We start from the raw sequence: 18515 nt of genomic DNA on the forward strand, positions 1-18515 counted from the left end.
CTGAAAGCAGCAGCTGCCTGAGCAGTCTGAGAAGAGCAGGTGGGGGCCAAGGGAGCACTGGGAACTGTCTCATTTTTCACAGCATTTTCTGCCTTCTCACAAACAGCCTCGAAACCCTTACTCAAACTACACAGATCACAGCCGACTTCCTGCCCAATACTTTTTGCCACTCTATCACGCTGGGCAATCAAACTAGACCATCCGTCCATCATATTTGGAATTGCCTTTTCATGGCTTAAAGGTATACCACCCAGTTTACAAATCCATGAATAGGCAAACACGGATAGATATTTGGCCCTATCAGCGTCTTCTTTGTTCTGCAGCCAGTCAATCTGCTGCATGACGTTCCAATCAGAATCAAACCCCTGACTGACCATTTTCTTAATGAGCTGTGCACATTTCTTTGATTTGAGCTCGTCAGAGCAGAGCTGTTTACAGCGTGTGCCCTCTTCGTTTTGGTCAGAACTACTCAGAAAATTCCCTTTATCAATCATTTTTCTTGGTCACAGTTGAAAATCACTACCGAAAAGATTTTAGCAGCAAATTTTTTACGTGGATAAATTAACTATAGCAGCAGCAATACTGGATTTCTACACAATACACCACAAAGTATTCTTCACAAACATCCTGGTCACATATACTGATCCATACCAATTCGGGTCATAATTTATTTACTTACTTGGGACCGCTCCTGATGCATCCCTGGCAAAACAATCCCTATTGTATTTTATTTTATTTTATACTTAATATCTGAATCCCTAACTGCCTGATTCACTAAGCTCGGGGTACCCCTATCTGAGGTGGAAGAGATTGAGCAGGTTTACGGTGCGACTGGACCTCCCGTCCAGGGACGCACTCTGCCGGGGTGGTGCTACACCAATGCCCACCTGGGCCCCGCACAGATCACGCATCACTTGTGCTGTTTTAACCCTTAACAGCTCTCTCAGCGACTTCTTATACTTTCAATAGTATAATTAAATCACTCTTCACTCGCCTCATCGGAGTGAAGCTCTCCCGCTCCCCTTCAAAATCTCTTCCAGTCAGACAGCCCTAACAATTAATAAAAGCTTCCTACCTTGTTTGCTGATTTGCCAGAGATGTCACCACGGAGTGATTGCCCGCCGCATTCTCCACCAAACTGTTAGGGGTATAACAGTTGTGACCCGGACCAGATATGGAGAAAGAAGACCAGGAGTCGAGAAGTTCAATTAAAGAATCAAAAATTTACTGCAGTATAGTCTGCAGTGAAATTGGTAGAGCCAGCGGCAAAGTCTCACGAGGAGATCGAAAGCCAACTCGTACCTTACACAAAATCTTACATCAATTATACCATTTGGTATAATAAAGGACGTACATTCCATTATTTTACTCCTGATTGGCTAAAAGACCATAAAGTCACAACATATAGACAGCTATGCGGCCTATCAACATTAATCAGCGCACTTGTCGTCCGAGCCCGAGATTTACATCTGAAGTGACCTCGCAGATGGTCGCGGGGCGTCTTCGAGTCGGCCTGGTGTGCATCTCTGGGTTCAAAACCTGGGTAGAAAGTCAAACGCACACACAAAACACTGACGAACGACATATCTTCTCTGGGCACAAGAGAGCCAGAGCACCATGTTATCAGGCCATTTAAACCAAAATAGAGAGATAAAAAATTCACTCCTCGGGCAGAGGAGAGGGGTAGAAATAACATACATTTCTTCCCTAAAGAAATAATAAGAGAAAATCACAAGAGAATTCTACTATTCAGGTATTATTACATAGGACTTTAAACCATATAATTAGTCATGGAAAGGTAACAATCAAACACAGAATACATCTGGAACCTATGTTTAACGCATTCTCCCTGCCCCCGAAGAGACTGGAGCCTCACAGATAAGCTTATCCCCAAAAGACCTTCAGCCTACGTGCAGGACAGAGAGAAATTCTCTGGAATGTTCCTAAAAGAGACTAGTTAGCATTCAACACACATATGATTCAAAGTATATTTCAATTATGCATAAGAAAATAGAATTGATTATGTGATCATGCATATAGTTAATTCATCACTTTATTAAAGAAGTTAAGCAACAGAATACAGATAGATATTGATATAAAAGGTATATATATATATATATATATATATATATATATATATATATATATATATATATATATATATATATATTGATATATCTGAAGAGACAAGGGATTTTGACCCTCACCCTTCATGGTTAATACACAACAAATATGAGGAACACTATCAAACATTTCTTGAAGTTTTATGTTGCTTCAGTCATGGTGGCAATGTAGTGGACCAAAACTTTATAAAAAACATGTTGGCACAATTTTCTCAAAAGACTCATTACTATATTGGAGGAGTAAATATCAACTGGGTACAAAATAAATATTAAGGTCTGAAGGGCTTATGAATATCATGAAACCCATCAAGAACAGTTCAGGGTCAAACTTTACCCAAAAATCTAAAATAAATAAGAAATTATATTTTGCTGAAAGAACAATATTTTTTACATTGTGACAATTTTCATGACCGTTCAAGAATTTGCTCCACTGCCTTTACTTTATGCTGGATTTAAAATAAAAAAAATTTATTACAATAATTAAATTCTAATGAGAAGCACCATCAATCTTATCTTCAGTGTCACAATGCAAATAAAATAATAATAATATGAAATCATAATGGTTTTAAAAATAGGCTTCGTGCCCCCCCTCCCCTCTTGTGATTTCAGGGTCCAAAGTTTTTGTGATGTTGTACTTGACAAGATTTTTGTTTGTTTGTTTTAGATTTTCCAAATTACTGATTTGTTTGCTGTTGACAGTGTACCTTTCTAAATGTTCCTTGAGTTATGTTTTTAAACTTTGTCTGTCTAACTGACTTTTTGATAATAAAATTATAATGATAATAACAATAATTTTGGAATTACAAAGCATCAAATTATCACAGCTGTGCAAGTCTCCTTGTCAGCTGGACAAATCCAGAGGGAAAAGACAGATAAAAAAGACAGACAGCTTTAATCTGTGCATTCATGGCTTTTATTTATTCTCTCTGCATGATTCTCGTTTATTAATCTATTGATATGTGTTGTGTTCTGTTATTTGGATGTGCATGTTTTAAGTTTTCCCCGTGTATTGTTTTGTGTTTATGGTTTACAGGTTCTCCTCTCCATTGCTCATCTGCCTCCTCCTCCCCTGTGGACTTCCCCTACCCTCACCCTTCCCATGCAGCCAATCAGGGCCATGGAAGGTTGCTAGGTAACAGTGGGGCTCAGGCTGGCCGGGACTCTGAATCAGAAGATGAGTCTGGCCCCAATTCATTCTCAGTTAGAACCGGCTCAGGGAATGTCATTGCTCCAGCTGCTGTGACTGCTAATGGTGAGTCCCTCCTAACTATCGCTGCCTTCTTGAGGGGTCTCAATATCCCATTCTGAATGTGCTTTGGAGCTTGTCAGGGTAGTCAAAGGCTGCACATCTATTTATGGATATTTTTTTATGAGATGTCAAGGTGAGATGTTAGCTGTTTTTTTTTATTAATTAGAATTTAACTAAGGCCTACTGAAGAGGTCATGTTCAAAGAGAAGCCCTTAGTTGAAGGGAGAAAGGTGTCAGATGCTGATAAAAGTTTGTTAGATTATCTGGCTGAAATCTACAATTCATGCACTCAACATTTTGAACAGAAATCTTATAGAGGTTTTCTTTTTGCCCATTATTAAGTTTGTTATAATATTGGGTGAATTCAGGTAAATTGGGTCACCTCTGTTATTTTAATGTTAAAGAGTGACCCACAATATTGTTAAAAAAAAACCCTACTGATACTGTAATTATCAGAGACAAACTTGGTCCTATCTTCTTTTTGTGGTGCACCTTAAGCATGATATGGTTATACCTGTCTCCTGCTAGAATTGTTTTGATTTGGTTCTGGGCTAAATTATTCAGTGCTTCATGAAATCTGAAATGTTGACATGATTTGGTTTGATTTGATTCAATTATTGGAATATTGACCTCAATACACCATGTAACTTTGAATAATTTTACAAAAAGGAATTGAATAAAAATTATTTTATTTTGCCTTATACATTATTATGTAACACTGTGTATTCTAATAGTAATTTTAACTAATTATTGAAATTTATAATCAATGCATTGAATTTTTACACACAAATCAAGAATGTTTTTATAAAATAACTACATTTAAATGGCACGTAAATTACAACACTAAATTGCATTTATTTATTGCTAAATTTCTTGTAATTTATGTGCACTACCATTTCAGATAAAATGCAATATGGTTGCCTTCCTTATTTTTGTAGCATTAAAATGGCCAAGCCGTTTTAATGAAATAAAAGTCTTTTTCAAAAAAAAAAGAAAAGTACATTAACAAAACAACACTTTAAAGGGCACCTATTATGGAATTTTGAAAATTACCTTTCATGTAGTGTGTAACATAGATATAAGTGAACAAAAACATCCTGCAAAGTTTTATATATGAAAGTTCACCGTAAAAAAAGTTATTGTCTCTCAAAAGTAGCAGTCGACTCTGAGTCAATTTAATGAATCGTATTTCCAATGAGTCATTTTCCTTTTCATTGTGACGTCAAGATGAAAAATTATCAAATTGGCCGCACCCACTCATTGCGTGCGCAGACACCAGGGAAAACTTGAAAACATCATCGACAACAAGACGCTGTGTTCTGAAGTGCATATCAAAAGCGACCTTTTTTTCACTGCCCAGGGACGAGCATGTGAAGAATCAGTGGCTAGAGTTTATATTTACAACTATACCACACAAGTATAGCCCGAACCTTGTGCTGTGTTCGTGTCATTTTAATGACGATTGCTTTATGAACATGAATGCTTTCAAGTGTGGATTCGCGAGCTGGTTGATACCAAGTTTATTTGGATCAGCTTCCTCCTCCGAATCACAACCTGTAAGTATTATTAATAATTGTTGCTTTTATGTGTTTTTTAGCATGCTTAATAAGTATTTGTGTGTGTTGTGTAAGTTACGCTCAGCGCAGCTTCTAGGTCTCCAATGTAATTTTTTTTTAAATATGTGAAATGTTTGTCGATGTTATTGGAGTTGTCATAAAGAATAGAGCAATAACTTGTAGTAATGCAGTGCTTTACCAATATGTTTATGCATTGGGCTAACGCAAACAATAACTGATTGGGTGTTTACCACTGAACTTTGGGCTATGATCGCTAACATAAATCAACTCAAATTCCTTCTCTGATTTAGATTATTTTACTACAAAGCGGTGATGGGCGTTCCGTTTCCGACAATCTCTGCACAGAGTATACCAATCACAACTGACTGGGTCATCTGACCAATCACCGCAGATTAGCGTCACGCAAAGGAGGGGTTTGGAAAAATTATTCGTTGAACGAATCATTTGGGAGTCGGTGAGCAAATCAGGGAAACATAAATGCATATTATAAGACAACAAAAGTGTTTTTTGTCATTGCATGCATGTAAAACTGTTGTTGGGGATTCCCAAAACAATATTAGGAACATTTTAAATGCCATAATAGGTGCCCTTTAATGGCATGACCATTAGCATGACCTGCTAAGGCACAACTGAAAAGGTTTAACCACAATTAATAAGTTTTGCAAGTTACAGCGTCCACACTAATGAGCTGTATTGGAGAGCACACAAAAATTAACTAATACTTTCTGTTAACTGAATCCCAAAAAGCAAAACAAAACAAATTTGGTGAAACTATTAGATTAAAAAAAAGTCTAAATATGTCTTGCATTGATGTCCATGTTGCAAGCTTGTTTATACAACAAAAGATAACCAAATTAGAAATTAATCAAGAAATGATTTGTTAACATGCTTTCTAGATAAGAAAGCTTTACTTTTCTGTGATTAGAGAGACGAACATTCCAATTTGGATAGACGATATGAAGCCTGTCATCGCTTGCAGCTCTCGGCTTCTCCCTCAAGGCTGCTTTACAGAGTAGAACAAAAAATGCAGTAAATTATTGATAACCCTTCACAAGTTAACCAACCAAGGCTGGAATTACATCAAACTCCAGAGTATTCCAGCTGCCTACCTCCACACTGCCACCATAAAACAGTGAATTACCCTCCCCTGACAAGAGCTTTCCCTTTCTCCACACGGCATCTAGCTTCCGACCTGGTCACCTAGCAGTGACACCGTAGTGCTAAAATGGGATTTATCTCCTAACAAATGGCTGTGGTTTGCATTGGTATATAGGGTACCTTCAGGCTGCTGGTAAGAGGTAGCACACACTCACTAAAGGAATCAGCCTCTTGCCTCTGAGCTATGCAAGGCACCATAAGGCTCTATTTGACTGATACAAAGTAGCGTACCGCAGTGCTATGGAAGAGGATATTTTTATGCTGGAGTTAAGCTTACCATCCCCTGGTAATAAAATAGTGGGGTTCCTGCCAGAGGCTATGCTATGTTGTATGCGGTCAATGCAAGGTTTGATCCTGCTTTATATTCTTTGCCTCATACTAGTCAGTAACTTTTCAATTAAAGCCCAGGAACCTCTTCCATTGCCAGTATTTTTTCTTTTAAAACCTAAACTACTGATAACTATGTTTACTCAGAAGCAGATTATGGTTGTCAGTCCTTTTTGGAGTTCTAAATTCTGTTCTAAAAATGTTCACAAAAAGTTCAGTTTAGTTTTGAGTGGGACAGACACAGTCTGTAACTGAAGTGTCTTCCTTAATTTTTCTGGGCTCACTAAATTTTGAGAGCGCGTTCTGGTCTTATGTGCTGTTTGAATGGAATCGCACTTGACAACTAGTTGTCTGTCGCATCACAGACATGTTTGGCACGAGGCACGCTCATTGTGATTCATTCTTTGTGATAATTCTTTTGCTCCTGACCCTTGTTGTAGCTTCATTACAATTTGAGAGTCTGTTAGTAACTGTGGTTGTCAATTCCAAACACTGACTGTGTGAACATTGCCATTGTGATTGTCGGTAAACAAGTGGTAAATTATGGAAATTAGCCTACTCTTTTGGAGAGCACCCTCATTGTAATTTTGTATTGTTTTGCTACTCTATTTGCTGAAACTTTGGACAGAACAAGGACCCACTTATAATATAAAGAGAGAGATGCTGCTGTTTATTCACTTAAAGCACCTAATGAATGTATTTTAGCAATTTTCCTGAGGTTGGAGGTTGGGACAGCCCTTTAACCCTGAGAATAAACAGCCAACTGCTTTTATTTACCTAGCATTAGCATATTATTGCACATTTTAGCAGATATGCAGGATAACTCAGGAATTAATAAGAGTGGCATGTTTATGACAGACTGTTGGATAGGTGGACGCATCCTTCATATAAGTCTTTCATTTTTATTAAGAGGTGTCTCTACATTCAGGCTGAATGACATACATTGCCATCCAAAAACACACTGCAGATTAATTAGCTCAGTTAGCACAGCACATTTTACACATTTTGACCCATTTTTTTTCCTCACTGCATTTAATGTATTTGCCCTGCCCTTGCGTAAACATGAGCAGATGTCTTGAAAGATATGTATTTTCAGAGGAATTTGCTATGTTTTTCAGGCAATTGAGGAGGAATTACACAGGAGAACATGGGAAAGCTAATCCTAAAATCCTAAGAAGAGATGAAGAATAAAATTGTGCCACATGGATAAAAAGTTGGTTAGTGTTTGAAATATCGAGTCTCTGGTGTTTAAACACAACATAGAGCAGAGTTTGGCCTCAGTGGCAGAGTTATACATGCAAATTTCACCAAAGGTAAATCGCTTCACTTCCAAAATTCATCTGTGCTTATAAGCTATCAGCCTGCAGACAGAGTTATCAGTCTGAAGCCATTGAACTTTTCTCTGAGTGGTTTTACATTATCAGAAGGAAAACAATCTGTTGCATTTTAGAGACCAAAAGGCTCTCAGTTGTATTTTATTTTTTCACTCATATATCTCTGTTGTACATCCTAAATCTGTCACTTGCAAATCAGATAGATACAATTTGTATTTAAAAAGACAGATTAAGATATCTGGAAAATTTAGAATAGAAAGTGAAAAGACTTCTAAGCCCACTCAGGCTATTAGCTTGATGGGACGGACTTGCTGAGGCTTGAGGTCTTTTTGTTGAGCATGTGTTGCTCTATTGCCCCTGGCTTTCTCTCAGTGTCCTATTCCTGGAGATCCAACTATTGGGCCTTGGGCTACCCAATGAGCTCCTGTTCTTCAGCACAGAGCCCCTTCATCATAGCATCCTTCAGTGCTGAGCAGCATGGAGATCGGGCCACACTGGGATTCTAATGGAGTATGGATTCCCTTTATAAGGGCTTGCACAACATGCCTTTGCAGTTGAACAGACAGGAATGAGCGGGTGGAAATTAAGCCGTGGGGTCAGCCTGCACTCTGCATTTGGATCATTTGAGTTTCTTCAGAACTTATTTAATCATCCCCCCTGCCCATCACCTGTGGAGGGGGAGAAAATGAGGTTTACAGGGATGCACTGTAACATATATTCTCTGGAGACACTTCAGAATGAGAAACCAGAATAGGAAGGAGAAGATTGTAATTTATCAAGCAACACATGCCATAGCTAAAGAGGGAAGTGTGGAACTTGTGGAATGGACATTGGAATTTTTCCTTGTCAACATTCTATTCTGTCAAAACTTTCCCTACTGGAAAATCCAGCTCAAGCTTAAAATTATGGTTTCTAGCTGGTCTAAGATGGTGATTAATTAGTCATAGCTGGTGATCAGTTAGTCCAAGCTGATTATTGGCTAGTTGACCAACTACTATGTTCCAAAACCAGCTTGACCTCTTTAAGCTGGTATGACCAGCTAGTACCTAATTTGTTGCTGGTCCAAGATAGTCTACCACTGATTTATCTGTATGATACATTTTTAACTATTTATAAATTCAACTACCAAGCCAGCCAACTTTTAATATGACTATGAATCATGGTTACTGGTTTCTAGCTGATCTAAAATGCTCATTAGCTGGTAGAAGGTGATGATTTGTCTTTTTAACCAGCAACCATGTTTCAAAAACAACTTGACCGTTTTAAGATGGTACGACCAGCTAGCATCTTGTTGATTTATGATCCAAGATGGACTATTAGTGATTTTGTCCTTACAGGAAATTCATTTTGTTTAGCAAGCCACCAAGATGTAATCAAAGTCCATTTTTCTAATGGCATCCAGCTAGCCAGTCCTAATGATGGGAAATCCTTAAGATGATAATCTTAAAATGATAGCTGTGTTTTGGAACATGGTAACTGGTTCCTAGGTGGTCCAAGCCGGTGATTAGCAAATGAGCACTTTGGACTAGCTATGACCAGCTCTGGGATCTGGTCCAATATTGTCTACCAGCAGTACTGCTTACAGAGAATAAAACAATACTTTATTAATTGTATTTAGTTAGACACTAGGATGTAACCGCAGCCAATATTTCTAATTGCATCAAGCCAACTGTTTTCCTAATGCTTTGTCACCTTTGGTAAATGTACATTGCATGCTCATAAATTTCTGCTTTATTTAGATAATCCATTCTGAGGTTACCATGGAGATAACAAAGTGCCAGACAGAGCCATCTGCACGTTTCAACATCAAATATGTCTTTGCTGCCCATGAGAACACAAAAACTACACATATTTCATGAAAACAACACCTATGCCTTTGATTCCACATGATTTTCGAAAAATAATCAACTCTGTTGAAGATATGTATCTTTTGAGATATATATTTTTATTTTTTTCTCTGATCTAACTGTGGAGGCCTTCGGTTGCTAACACTTGATTAGGTGTAGAGCATGAACGATTCTGAGTACTGTTAGCTATTTCTGGTAGCCTTCAAATGAAACTACTGAAGACAGCTTGTATTCCCACAGGTATCTTCCTTGCTGTCTTTCCTAATGGTTAAAACACCTTAACCGATATTGAAAGGAGGGGAAAATGTGAAAACCTTAGACACACAACCTTCCATTTACATTTGGGATAGCTGTCAGCTGTTCACGCTGATCGGAGAATATCCCCTACCCATGTTCGAACATTTACAATATGAATACAAACCTAGCAGGCAAATAGACAACAAATCTATACAAATCTATTTTTAGCTACAGGAGTTGTGGACATCGTTTAATGATCTGTCTGTCTTGTGGAGAAATTTTGATTGTATTTGATGCCTTGCAAGTCTAATCAGGTGTCTAGGACACAGCATGAGTTCCCACTCTCAGGTGTGACAAATTTTATTCTGAGACTATACATTTTTATTTTAACTATAAGCTTGTTTTAACTACAAGCTAAAATAGACTAATATTATTCTATAAACTTTCTACAAGTTGTGACGCATCAGCACTCTTCACTGAGTGTGTGTATCACTCCGCTTGTGTTCATCATCCTAAACAAGTGTCAGAGCAGTGCATATGTGTTAAGAGTTAATGTAGGATATGTGTCTCTTTTTACATCCATTTTTTTTTATATTGCATATGTTAGCCAGCAGGTGGTGACAAAAGATAATTTTTGTTTGTAATATGAGCCAGTTGGTGACGTGAAGTGAATCCGTTAGTAATTGTTTACATAGAACAGCGCTCTATGATTGCTACATTACTAAAGTTAGGAAATAGCTTTAAAAGGTTTTAAACAAACAACTTCAGCATTAAGGCTAATCACATCTGAGAAACACACGTGCTTACCTCTTACCAGAGTTTCCACATTGGATACATACTGTTTAAAATGGCGGAGGACATTGAGGTTTCTATAGTGATCGACTCTTGCACACTGGCTACCGCAAAATAGAGAGGAGTACCCCCGCTTGGACGGCTATTTTACCACTGAGAAAGCTGACCTTCAGAAAGCTGACAGCATCTCTGCATGGGTGATTGCACACGCTCTCTCTCTTTCTCACACACACACACACACACACACACACACACACACACACACACACACACACACACACACACACACACACTCACATCCATCCATCCTTGTTCATCCAATAACTTGCTTGAAACAGCACAAGCAGTGATACTATTTCTGAAGTGACATTTTTTAATCACTAACGGAGGCTTGGACGCATCATTTGTTTTGAACCAGCAACGGCAGATTCTGATCTGTCGCATAAGAAAGTAATTCCATGCACAAATGCGTTTTTATGACCGTAGTCAGTTTTTCCAAATTTTTTTAAATTTACTTGTTCATTGCTTGTGTGATATTGCTTATATATATATATATATATATATATATATATATATATATACACAATGTCTTATTTCTTTCTTTTGATATTGGGGTGAAATATGTGAAAGGTTTTGTGAAATTCAGCAAAATAAAGCATTACAAAACAAGCTTATTTTAGTTTTTGAGAAGCTCTTGTTATTATGAAACTGTAAATTGACACATTTGGATCATTGGATGACCTCCTTCCTTAACAATTATTCATATACACAAATCAATTCTGCTCCAGGGTTTGATGTTTTAGTGTCACTTGTTGGTTAACTAACACTGGAGCAACCTAATTTTCCTTGGAGATTGACTTCAGACAACTTTAATGGGCTTTTGACGCCTGCAAATATTGAGCTTGAGAGAAGAGCTTCTGAAATATTTTGGCACTGTGATCAGTTGTTAAAATGAGTCAAATGTAGCACCGGTGTCACACCACTTACTGCGCCACTGGACCAGTTCCAGGTTCTAAGGAGTGGGGAGCAAAAATAATAATTACACCAGAGACCGTTTCTTTATATATAAAAGGCCGGCAATTTACTGAATGCAAAACACATATACATATACAGTTCACGAAACAAAAACAAAAATAAAATTCCCTGCAGGTTCTTAATATTGAGGTAAGTATAATAAACTAAAAGATATTTCACTCTTTTTGTTCTTTAGTTCACCTATAAGTTATTTTAGTCAACTAACCTCAGTTAAACCAGTCTTTTCTTAGGTTGCACCTATTTTAGGATTATTTATCTCCCTGAGTTAACTCTTTTCCTTTCTTTTACAGGTAAGAAAATACCTTCAATTTACTCAAATCAAAGTGGACCGCAACATTTCAAATCACATTCAACATATGAACTCAATATGAAAATAAAAATATAACACCTCAAATTAAAGTTCAAGGCCAATGTGAGTTCAATTGTTCAGTTCAATGAAGAGATTCAGTTCAATGGAGAGATTCAATTCAATTCAGTCCAAAAATAATAGTTCAATCGATTTCAAGTTCAGTTCAAAATCAATTCCTGATACTCCTACCACTCAAGTCAAGTCAAGTCAAGTGGTTTTTATTGTCGTTTCAACCATATACAGTTAGTACAGTACACAGCAAAACGAGACAACGTTCCTCCAGGACCATGGTGCTACATAAAAACAACAAAGGACCAACATAGGACCACATGAGACTACACAACGAAATAAAATACCTATATAAACTACCTATATATATATATATACCTATATAAAGTGCACGTGCAAACATGTGCAAAAAGTACAGGACAGTACAACAAATTACTGACAATGAACAGGACAATAGACAGTGCAGCGCCGACCAGTACTCAGTAGTGCAAAAAGATGACAGTTTCTAAAAATGTAAACATAACATACTATGAGATAATGTTCTATGCACATAGCAGTTATTGAGGTAGCAGACAGTTAGCAGACAGTTATAAAGTGACAGTTATTAAAGTGCAACTCAGGACACGTGTGTGTGTCAAACCAGTCTCTGAGTATTGAGAAGTCTGATGGCTTGGGGAAGAAGCTGTTACACAGTCTGGCCGTGAGGGCCCGAATGCTTCGGTACCTCTTGCCAGACGGGAGGAGGGTAAAGAGTTTGTGTGAGGGGTGTGTGGGGTCGTCCACAATGCTGGTTGCTTTGCGGATACAGTGTTTTTTGAAAATGTCTTTGATGGAGGGAAGAGAGACCCCAATGATCTTCTCAGCTGTCCTCACTATCCTCTGCAGGGCTTTGCGGTCCGAAGCGGTGCAAGTCCCAAACCAGGCAGTGATGCAGCTGCTCAGGATGCTCTCAATAGTCCCTCTATAGAATGTAGTGAGGATGGGGGTTGGGAGATGTGCTTTCCTCAGCCTTCGAAGAAAGTAGAGACGCTGCTGGGCTTTCTTGGTGATAGAGCTGGTGTTGAGGGACCAGGTGAGGTTCTCCGCCAGGTGAACACCAAGAAATTTGGTGCTCTTGGCGATCTCCACAGAGGAGCCGTCGATGTTCAGCGGAGTGTGTTCACCTTGTGCTCTCCTAAAGTCAACAACCATCTCTTTTGTTTTGTCGACATTCAGGGACAGGTTGTTGGCTCTACACCAGTTCGTCAGCCGCTGCACCTCCTCTCTGTATGCTGACTCGTTGTTCTTGCTGATGAGACCCACCACGGTCGTGTCATCGGCGAACTTGATGATGTGATTCGAGCTGTGCATTGCTGCACAGTCGTGAGTCAGCAGAGTGAACAGCAGTGGACTGAGCACACAGCCCTGGGGGCCCCAGTGTTCAGTGTGGTGGTGGTGGAGATGCTGTTCCCGATCCGGACTGACTGAGGTCTCCCAGTCAGGAAGTCCAGGATCCAGTTGCAGAGGGAGGTGTCCAGGCCCAGCAGGTTCAGCTTTCCAATCAGGTGCTGGGGAATGATTGTGTTGAATGCTGAGCTGAAATCTATGAACAGCATTCGAACGTATGAGTCCTTATTGTCTAGGTGGGTGAGGGCCAGATGGAGGGTTGTGGTGATGGCATCGTCCGTTGAGCGGTTTGAACGATCACGCAAACTGCAGTGGGTCTAGTGAGGGGGCAGCTGGGTCTTAATCTGCCTCATGACGAGCCTCTCGAAGCACTTCATGATGATGGGTGTAAGTCGCGACGGGACGGTAGTCGTTGAGGCAGGACACTGAAGACTTCTTTGGCATGGGGATGATGGTGGTGGCCTTGAAGCACGTTGGAACAACGGCGCTGCTCAGAGAGATGTTGAAGATGTCGGTAAGAACATCTGCTAGCTGGTCTGCACATCCTCTGAGCACTCTGCCAGGAATGTTGTCTGGTCCAGCAGCCTTTCCGTGGGTTGACTCTACGTAGAGTTTTGCTCACATCTGCCGTGGTAAGACAGAGCACCTGGTCGTTGGGAGGAGGGGTGGACTTCCTCGCCATCACGTCGTTCTGCACTTCAAACCGAGCGTAGAAGTCGTTCAGCGCATCTGGAAGGGAGGCATCTTTGTCACAGGCAACTGATGTTGTCCTGTAGTTGGTGATGGCCTGGATGCCCTGCCACGTGTCACCGCTGTCCTGGAAGTGACTGTGGATTCTCTGGGCGTGTGCGCGCTTTGCCTCTCTGATTGCCCGTGACAGTTTGGCCCTAGCTGTTCTTAGGGCTGCCTTATCGCCTGCTCTGAAGGCGGAGTCTTGGGACCTCAGCAGCGTGCGCACCTCCGCAGTCATCCACGGCTTCTGGTTGGAGCGTGTGGTGATGGTCTTGGAGAAAGTGACATCATCAATGCACTTGCTGATGTAGCTGGTCACTGATGCTGTGTATTCCTCCAAGTTGGTAGAATCGCCATATGTTGCAGCCTCCCTGAACATGTGCCAGTCAGTACACTCAAAACAGTCCTGAAGAGCAGAGATGGCTCCTGCTGGCCAGGTTTTCACCTGCTTCTGAAGCGGTTTTGTGCGTCTGACGAGCGGTCTGTATGCTGGAATTAACATAACAGAGATGTGGTCTGAGTAGCCGAGGTGGGGGCGGGGCTCCGCCCGGTCAGCGCCTGGGATGTTTGTGTAAACAAGATCAAGCGCGTTAGCCCCTCTCGTTGCAAAGTCCACATACTGATGGAATTTAGGGAGCACTGTCTTGAGATTTGCATGGTTGAAATCTCCGGCGACAATAAACAGTCCGTCGGGGTGAGCGTTCTGCAGTTCAGCTCATAGCCCCATACAGTTCACAGAGCGCTTCCTTAGCGTTAGCGCTGGGGAATGTAAACTCGGTTATGCAAACAGTGGTGAATTCCCGTGGTAGATAAAAGGTCTGCATCTAACAGTCACAAGCTCCAACAGCGATGAACAGTAACTAGAGACTAGCATAGAGTTCTTGCACCATTCCGTGTTGATGTAAACACACAAGCCACCACCGCGAGTCTTACCGCAGAGAGCTGTATTTCTGTCGGCACGAAGCGAGGCGAGCCCGTCTAGCTGAATGGCGGCATCCGGAACTCTGTCGCCGAGCCACGTCTCCGTGAAAACAAAGACGCAGCAGTCTCTAAACTCACGCTGCGTAGCCTGCTGGAGTCGGATATAGTCCAGTTTATTGTCCAGGGAGCAAACATTTGAGAGCAGGATAGGCGGGAGAGCCGGCCGGCTAGGGTTTGTTTTTAGCCTAGCATGGACCCCCGCCCTCTTTCCGCGCTTCCGCTTTCGCGACACCGCTTACGACGTCCTCTCCCCGGCCACCGGCATCAGGCGACGCCGAGGGCTGGAGGCCTGGTCTCCGCAGCAAGCCGAGTACGCGTGAGCGCCTCCTGCAGGTCATCATGCAGCTTGGTTTTGCATGAGTCTTATATTTGAGTAGTGTCTGGCGATGGTAGACACGAACACTGGTTGCTCCGATGTCCATGTGTTGCAAAAGTCGGGCTTTTTTAACAAAAATAGCACCATTGTGGATCCGGAGTGGCCGCTGCGTGCTACCGCGCCGCCATCTTGGATCATTGAAAAAAAATGTGACTCTGGCAGCGAGTCACCATACGCAGGAGATTTCCTCACTGACGCGATGGAAAAGATGAGTTGAAAATCTGGGTCTGGCTCGCCATCTTGAATTCCGTCTGCGCACGTACGCGCCCGCACACTGCAGACGAATCTCCGCTCCGACCAAGCTTCAAACCAAGCAAAAAAACCTGACCTGTACAACAGGTCATAAACACAATAAATCTCTTTTTAAATTCTCAATTTACACAAATAATTGTTTCACAGTCTCTGAGTTGTAACGTTACTGCTACGGTGTTTTTCCACCTCAAAATGCCGGCGGCGCGGTCTTTTTTAACTCACAACTACCGCACACATCTTTCATTTACAGAGCATACATTCACTTTTATAACATTCACAGTTTCCATAAACACAAAATATTAACTGGTAAACAGTTTAATACTAAGTATTTCCTTGTAAACAGCTACGTTTCAGTGTTAGCTCTCACCAAAGAAGGAAAGAAAAATACAACATGACAAAATACAAGAAAACAACACAAACTCACCAAAACCGGTGTTACTTAGTTCTCATAAAATCCCTGTCAGTTCCCGACCAGGCAAATTATGTTTTCTTTCAACTGCAAAATCAACTTTTCACTCTTTTCTCTGCTTATTAAACGCAGCTCGTTCTCTCCCTCACGTCTCTGCTAACACATACTGACGTGCTGCGTCTGACGTCACTAATCTCTTAAAGGGCAGTGACGTGAATTTTCATCAGCACGCTTTTAATTTTAAACATTAAATTGTTGTATTGACATTTTTAATTAACTCTGATGAATTAACTTACATTAAATGAATTACTTCACTTCCAAACTTATTTATGCAGCTTTTTAAACTATTTATTTTTATTTATGTCATATTTTAACATGGGTTACATCCTCCCCTCTTTACCTAATGCACGTCCCTGTGCATTTTGAATCTATACTGTCATAGCTCTAGAGGTTTCTGGAAAGCTAGGCTCTTTAAGGGAATCTGTAAACACATCACTCAAGGTTTGAAATAAAGACTGAACTATTGTAACCAACGGGTTCCCTAGCTCAGGGTAAGTCAGTCTTTTAGTCGCTTTTCTGTCTCTGATAGGTCTTCTAGAACAGTCACCTTCTGTCTGGATGTCAGTTTGATCCATAACACTTGTGTTTTCTTTGTCCTCCTGAGCAGGATGAGTAGAAGGATGGACATTATCCAGGTCTTCCTCAGGTAGGTTTCCAGTTCCCTGTCCAGCAGTTGAGCTGCTCCCTTCAGGATCAGGTAAGTCATAGTCTGCAGGATCAAGTAAGTTCAGGTCACTAGTCTCTACTGGGACATCCTCAGGGAAAGCTTTGTCTACGTCTGAAGGATCTTGCTTAACAGCAGCCAACTCCTTGGAGGGTCCCGGTTCAATCCTTTCTGGAAAGTGTTCTATGGGTTCGGGGGTCGGATCAAAACCTAGTGTTGTTACTATTAGGTTTCTGTGTCCGTCATAGTAATATTCCTCAGAGTCAGATTGGGATTCATCCCCATCAGCTCCATCTGAACTGTCATTTTTAGGATGTTGTCGAGTTCTTGGTCGTCTCACTGCCTTTGACGGGTTAGTTTCACTCTTGATTGAGGTCAAAGGAAGGAAACCGCATGGCAGTAGGAGATCACGATGAAGAGTTCTTTGAGGACCATCTCTTGTCTCAGGCCTCACAACATACACCGGGACATCTCCAGACTGTCTCTGGACAACATACACATCGGACTCCCACCTATCGGCTAACTTTTGCTTGCCCCTAATGCGGACGTTTCGAACCAAGACTCTGTCACCTTCCTTCAAGGTGGAGTCAACAACATGTTTGTCAAACCTCGCTTTGTTGCGGCTGGCTGTCTTTTTAGCATTCTCAGTTGCTACTTTATAACTGTCTTCAAGTTGCGATTTCAGGTTGCGAACATATTGCGAGTGTGAACCTGGCTGGTGATTGACTGGTAGGCCAAAGGCTAGGTCAACTGGCAATCTTGGCTGACGCCCGAACATTACCTCGTAGGGGGTAAAACCAGTTGTCTCGTTTTTAGTACAGTTATAAGCATGTACTAATGGTTTGACATAATCCCGCCAGTGACTCTTTTTCTGATTCTCGAGAGTTCCCAACATGTTGAGCAGGGTCCTGTTGAAGCGTTCAACAGGGTTCCCTCTCGGATGGTAAGGGGTGGTTCTTATCTTTTGAGTGCCAATGAGCTCACACAGTTCTTTTATTGTTCGGGACTCAAAGTCAGGACCTTGGTCACTGTGGAGTTTTTCAGGGATGCCATAATGGATGAAAAAGTGGTCCCACAGACTCTTGGCCACTGTCCTGGCTTTCTGATTCGGGGTGGGGACGGCCACTGCATACTTTGTAAAATGGTCGGTAATGACCAGAATGTCCTTGGTGTTACTGGAGTCTGGCTCCACACTAAGGAAATCCATGCATACAAGTTCTAGCGGCCTTGTAGCGATGATGTTGACGAGTGGAGCGGCTTTCTCGGGCATAGTCTTACGTCGTATGCAGCGGTTGCAGGTTTTGACCTTGGTTTCCACCTCGGCTGACATTTTGGGCCAATAGAAACGCTTCCGGATGAGATCTAGGGTGCGCTCTGTGCCCATGTGGCCCATGTCGTCATGGAGGCTCTTGAGGACTAAGGATCTCAGGGCTTCAGGGAGCACAAGCTGATAGGGAGTCTGAGCACCCTCTTGCCGCTTGCGATACAAGACACCATTTAAGACCGTAAGTTTGCTCCACTCTCTTAATAAGAGACCAAGCTCAGGAAGTTCCTTCCTCAAGGATGGTGGAGGTTTCTCTTCGAACTCCATTTGCCTGAGTACTTCACGGATGCAAGG

At 41.2% G+C, this 18515-nt stretch overlaps 1 protein-coding gene and 1 long non-coding RNA gene across 3 annotated transcripts in view; one reads left to right on the top strand and one right to left on the bottom strand.

Annotated features, from left to right (window-relative positions):
* LOC127629623 (uncharacterized) overlaps positions 1-18515 on the bottom strand; it is a 396489-nt gene that overhangs the window by 183184 nt on the left and 194790 nt on the right. The window lies entirely within an intron of this gene.
* LOC127629619 (teneurin-4-like) overlaps positions 1-18515 on the top strand; it is a 410961-nt gene that overhangs the window by 94688 nt on the left and 297758 nt on the right. Inside the window, exon 3 of one of the 2 annotated variants that reach the window (XM_052106742.1) lies at positions 3157-3375. The exons of the other annotated variant lie outside the window; for it this stretch is intronic. Coding sequence (XP_051962702.1) covers positions 3157-3375 — 219 coding nt within the window. The remainder of the gene's footprint in view (positions 1-3156; positions 3376-18515) is intronic. 2 annotated transcript variants of the gene reach the window in all.

This window comes from Xyrauchen texanus, chromosome 36, assembly GCF_025860055.1.
Source record: "Xyrauchen texanus isolate HMW12.3.18 chromosome 36, RBS_HiC_50CHRs, whole genome shotgun sequence".
NCBI classification, from domain to species: domain Eukaryota; kingdom Metazoa; phylum Chordata; class Actinopteri; order Cypriniformes; family Catostomidae; genus Xyrauchen; species Xyrauchen texanus.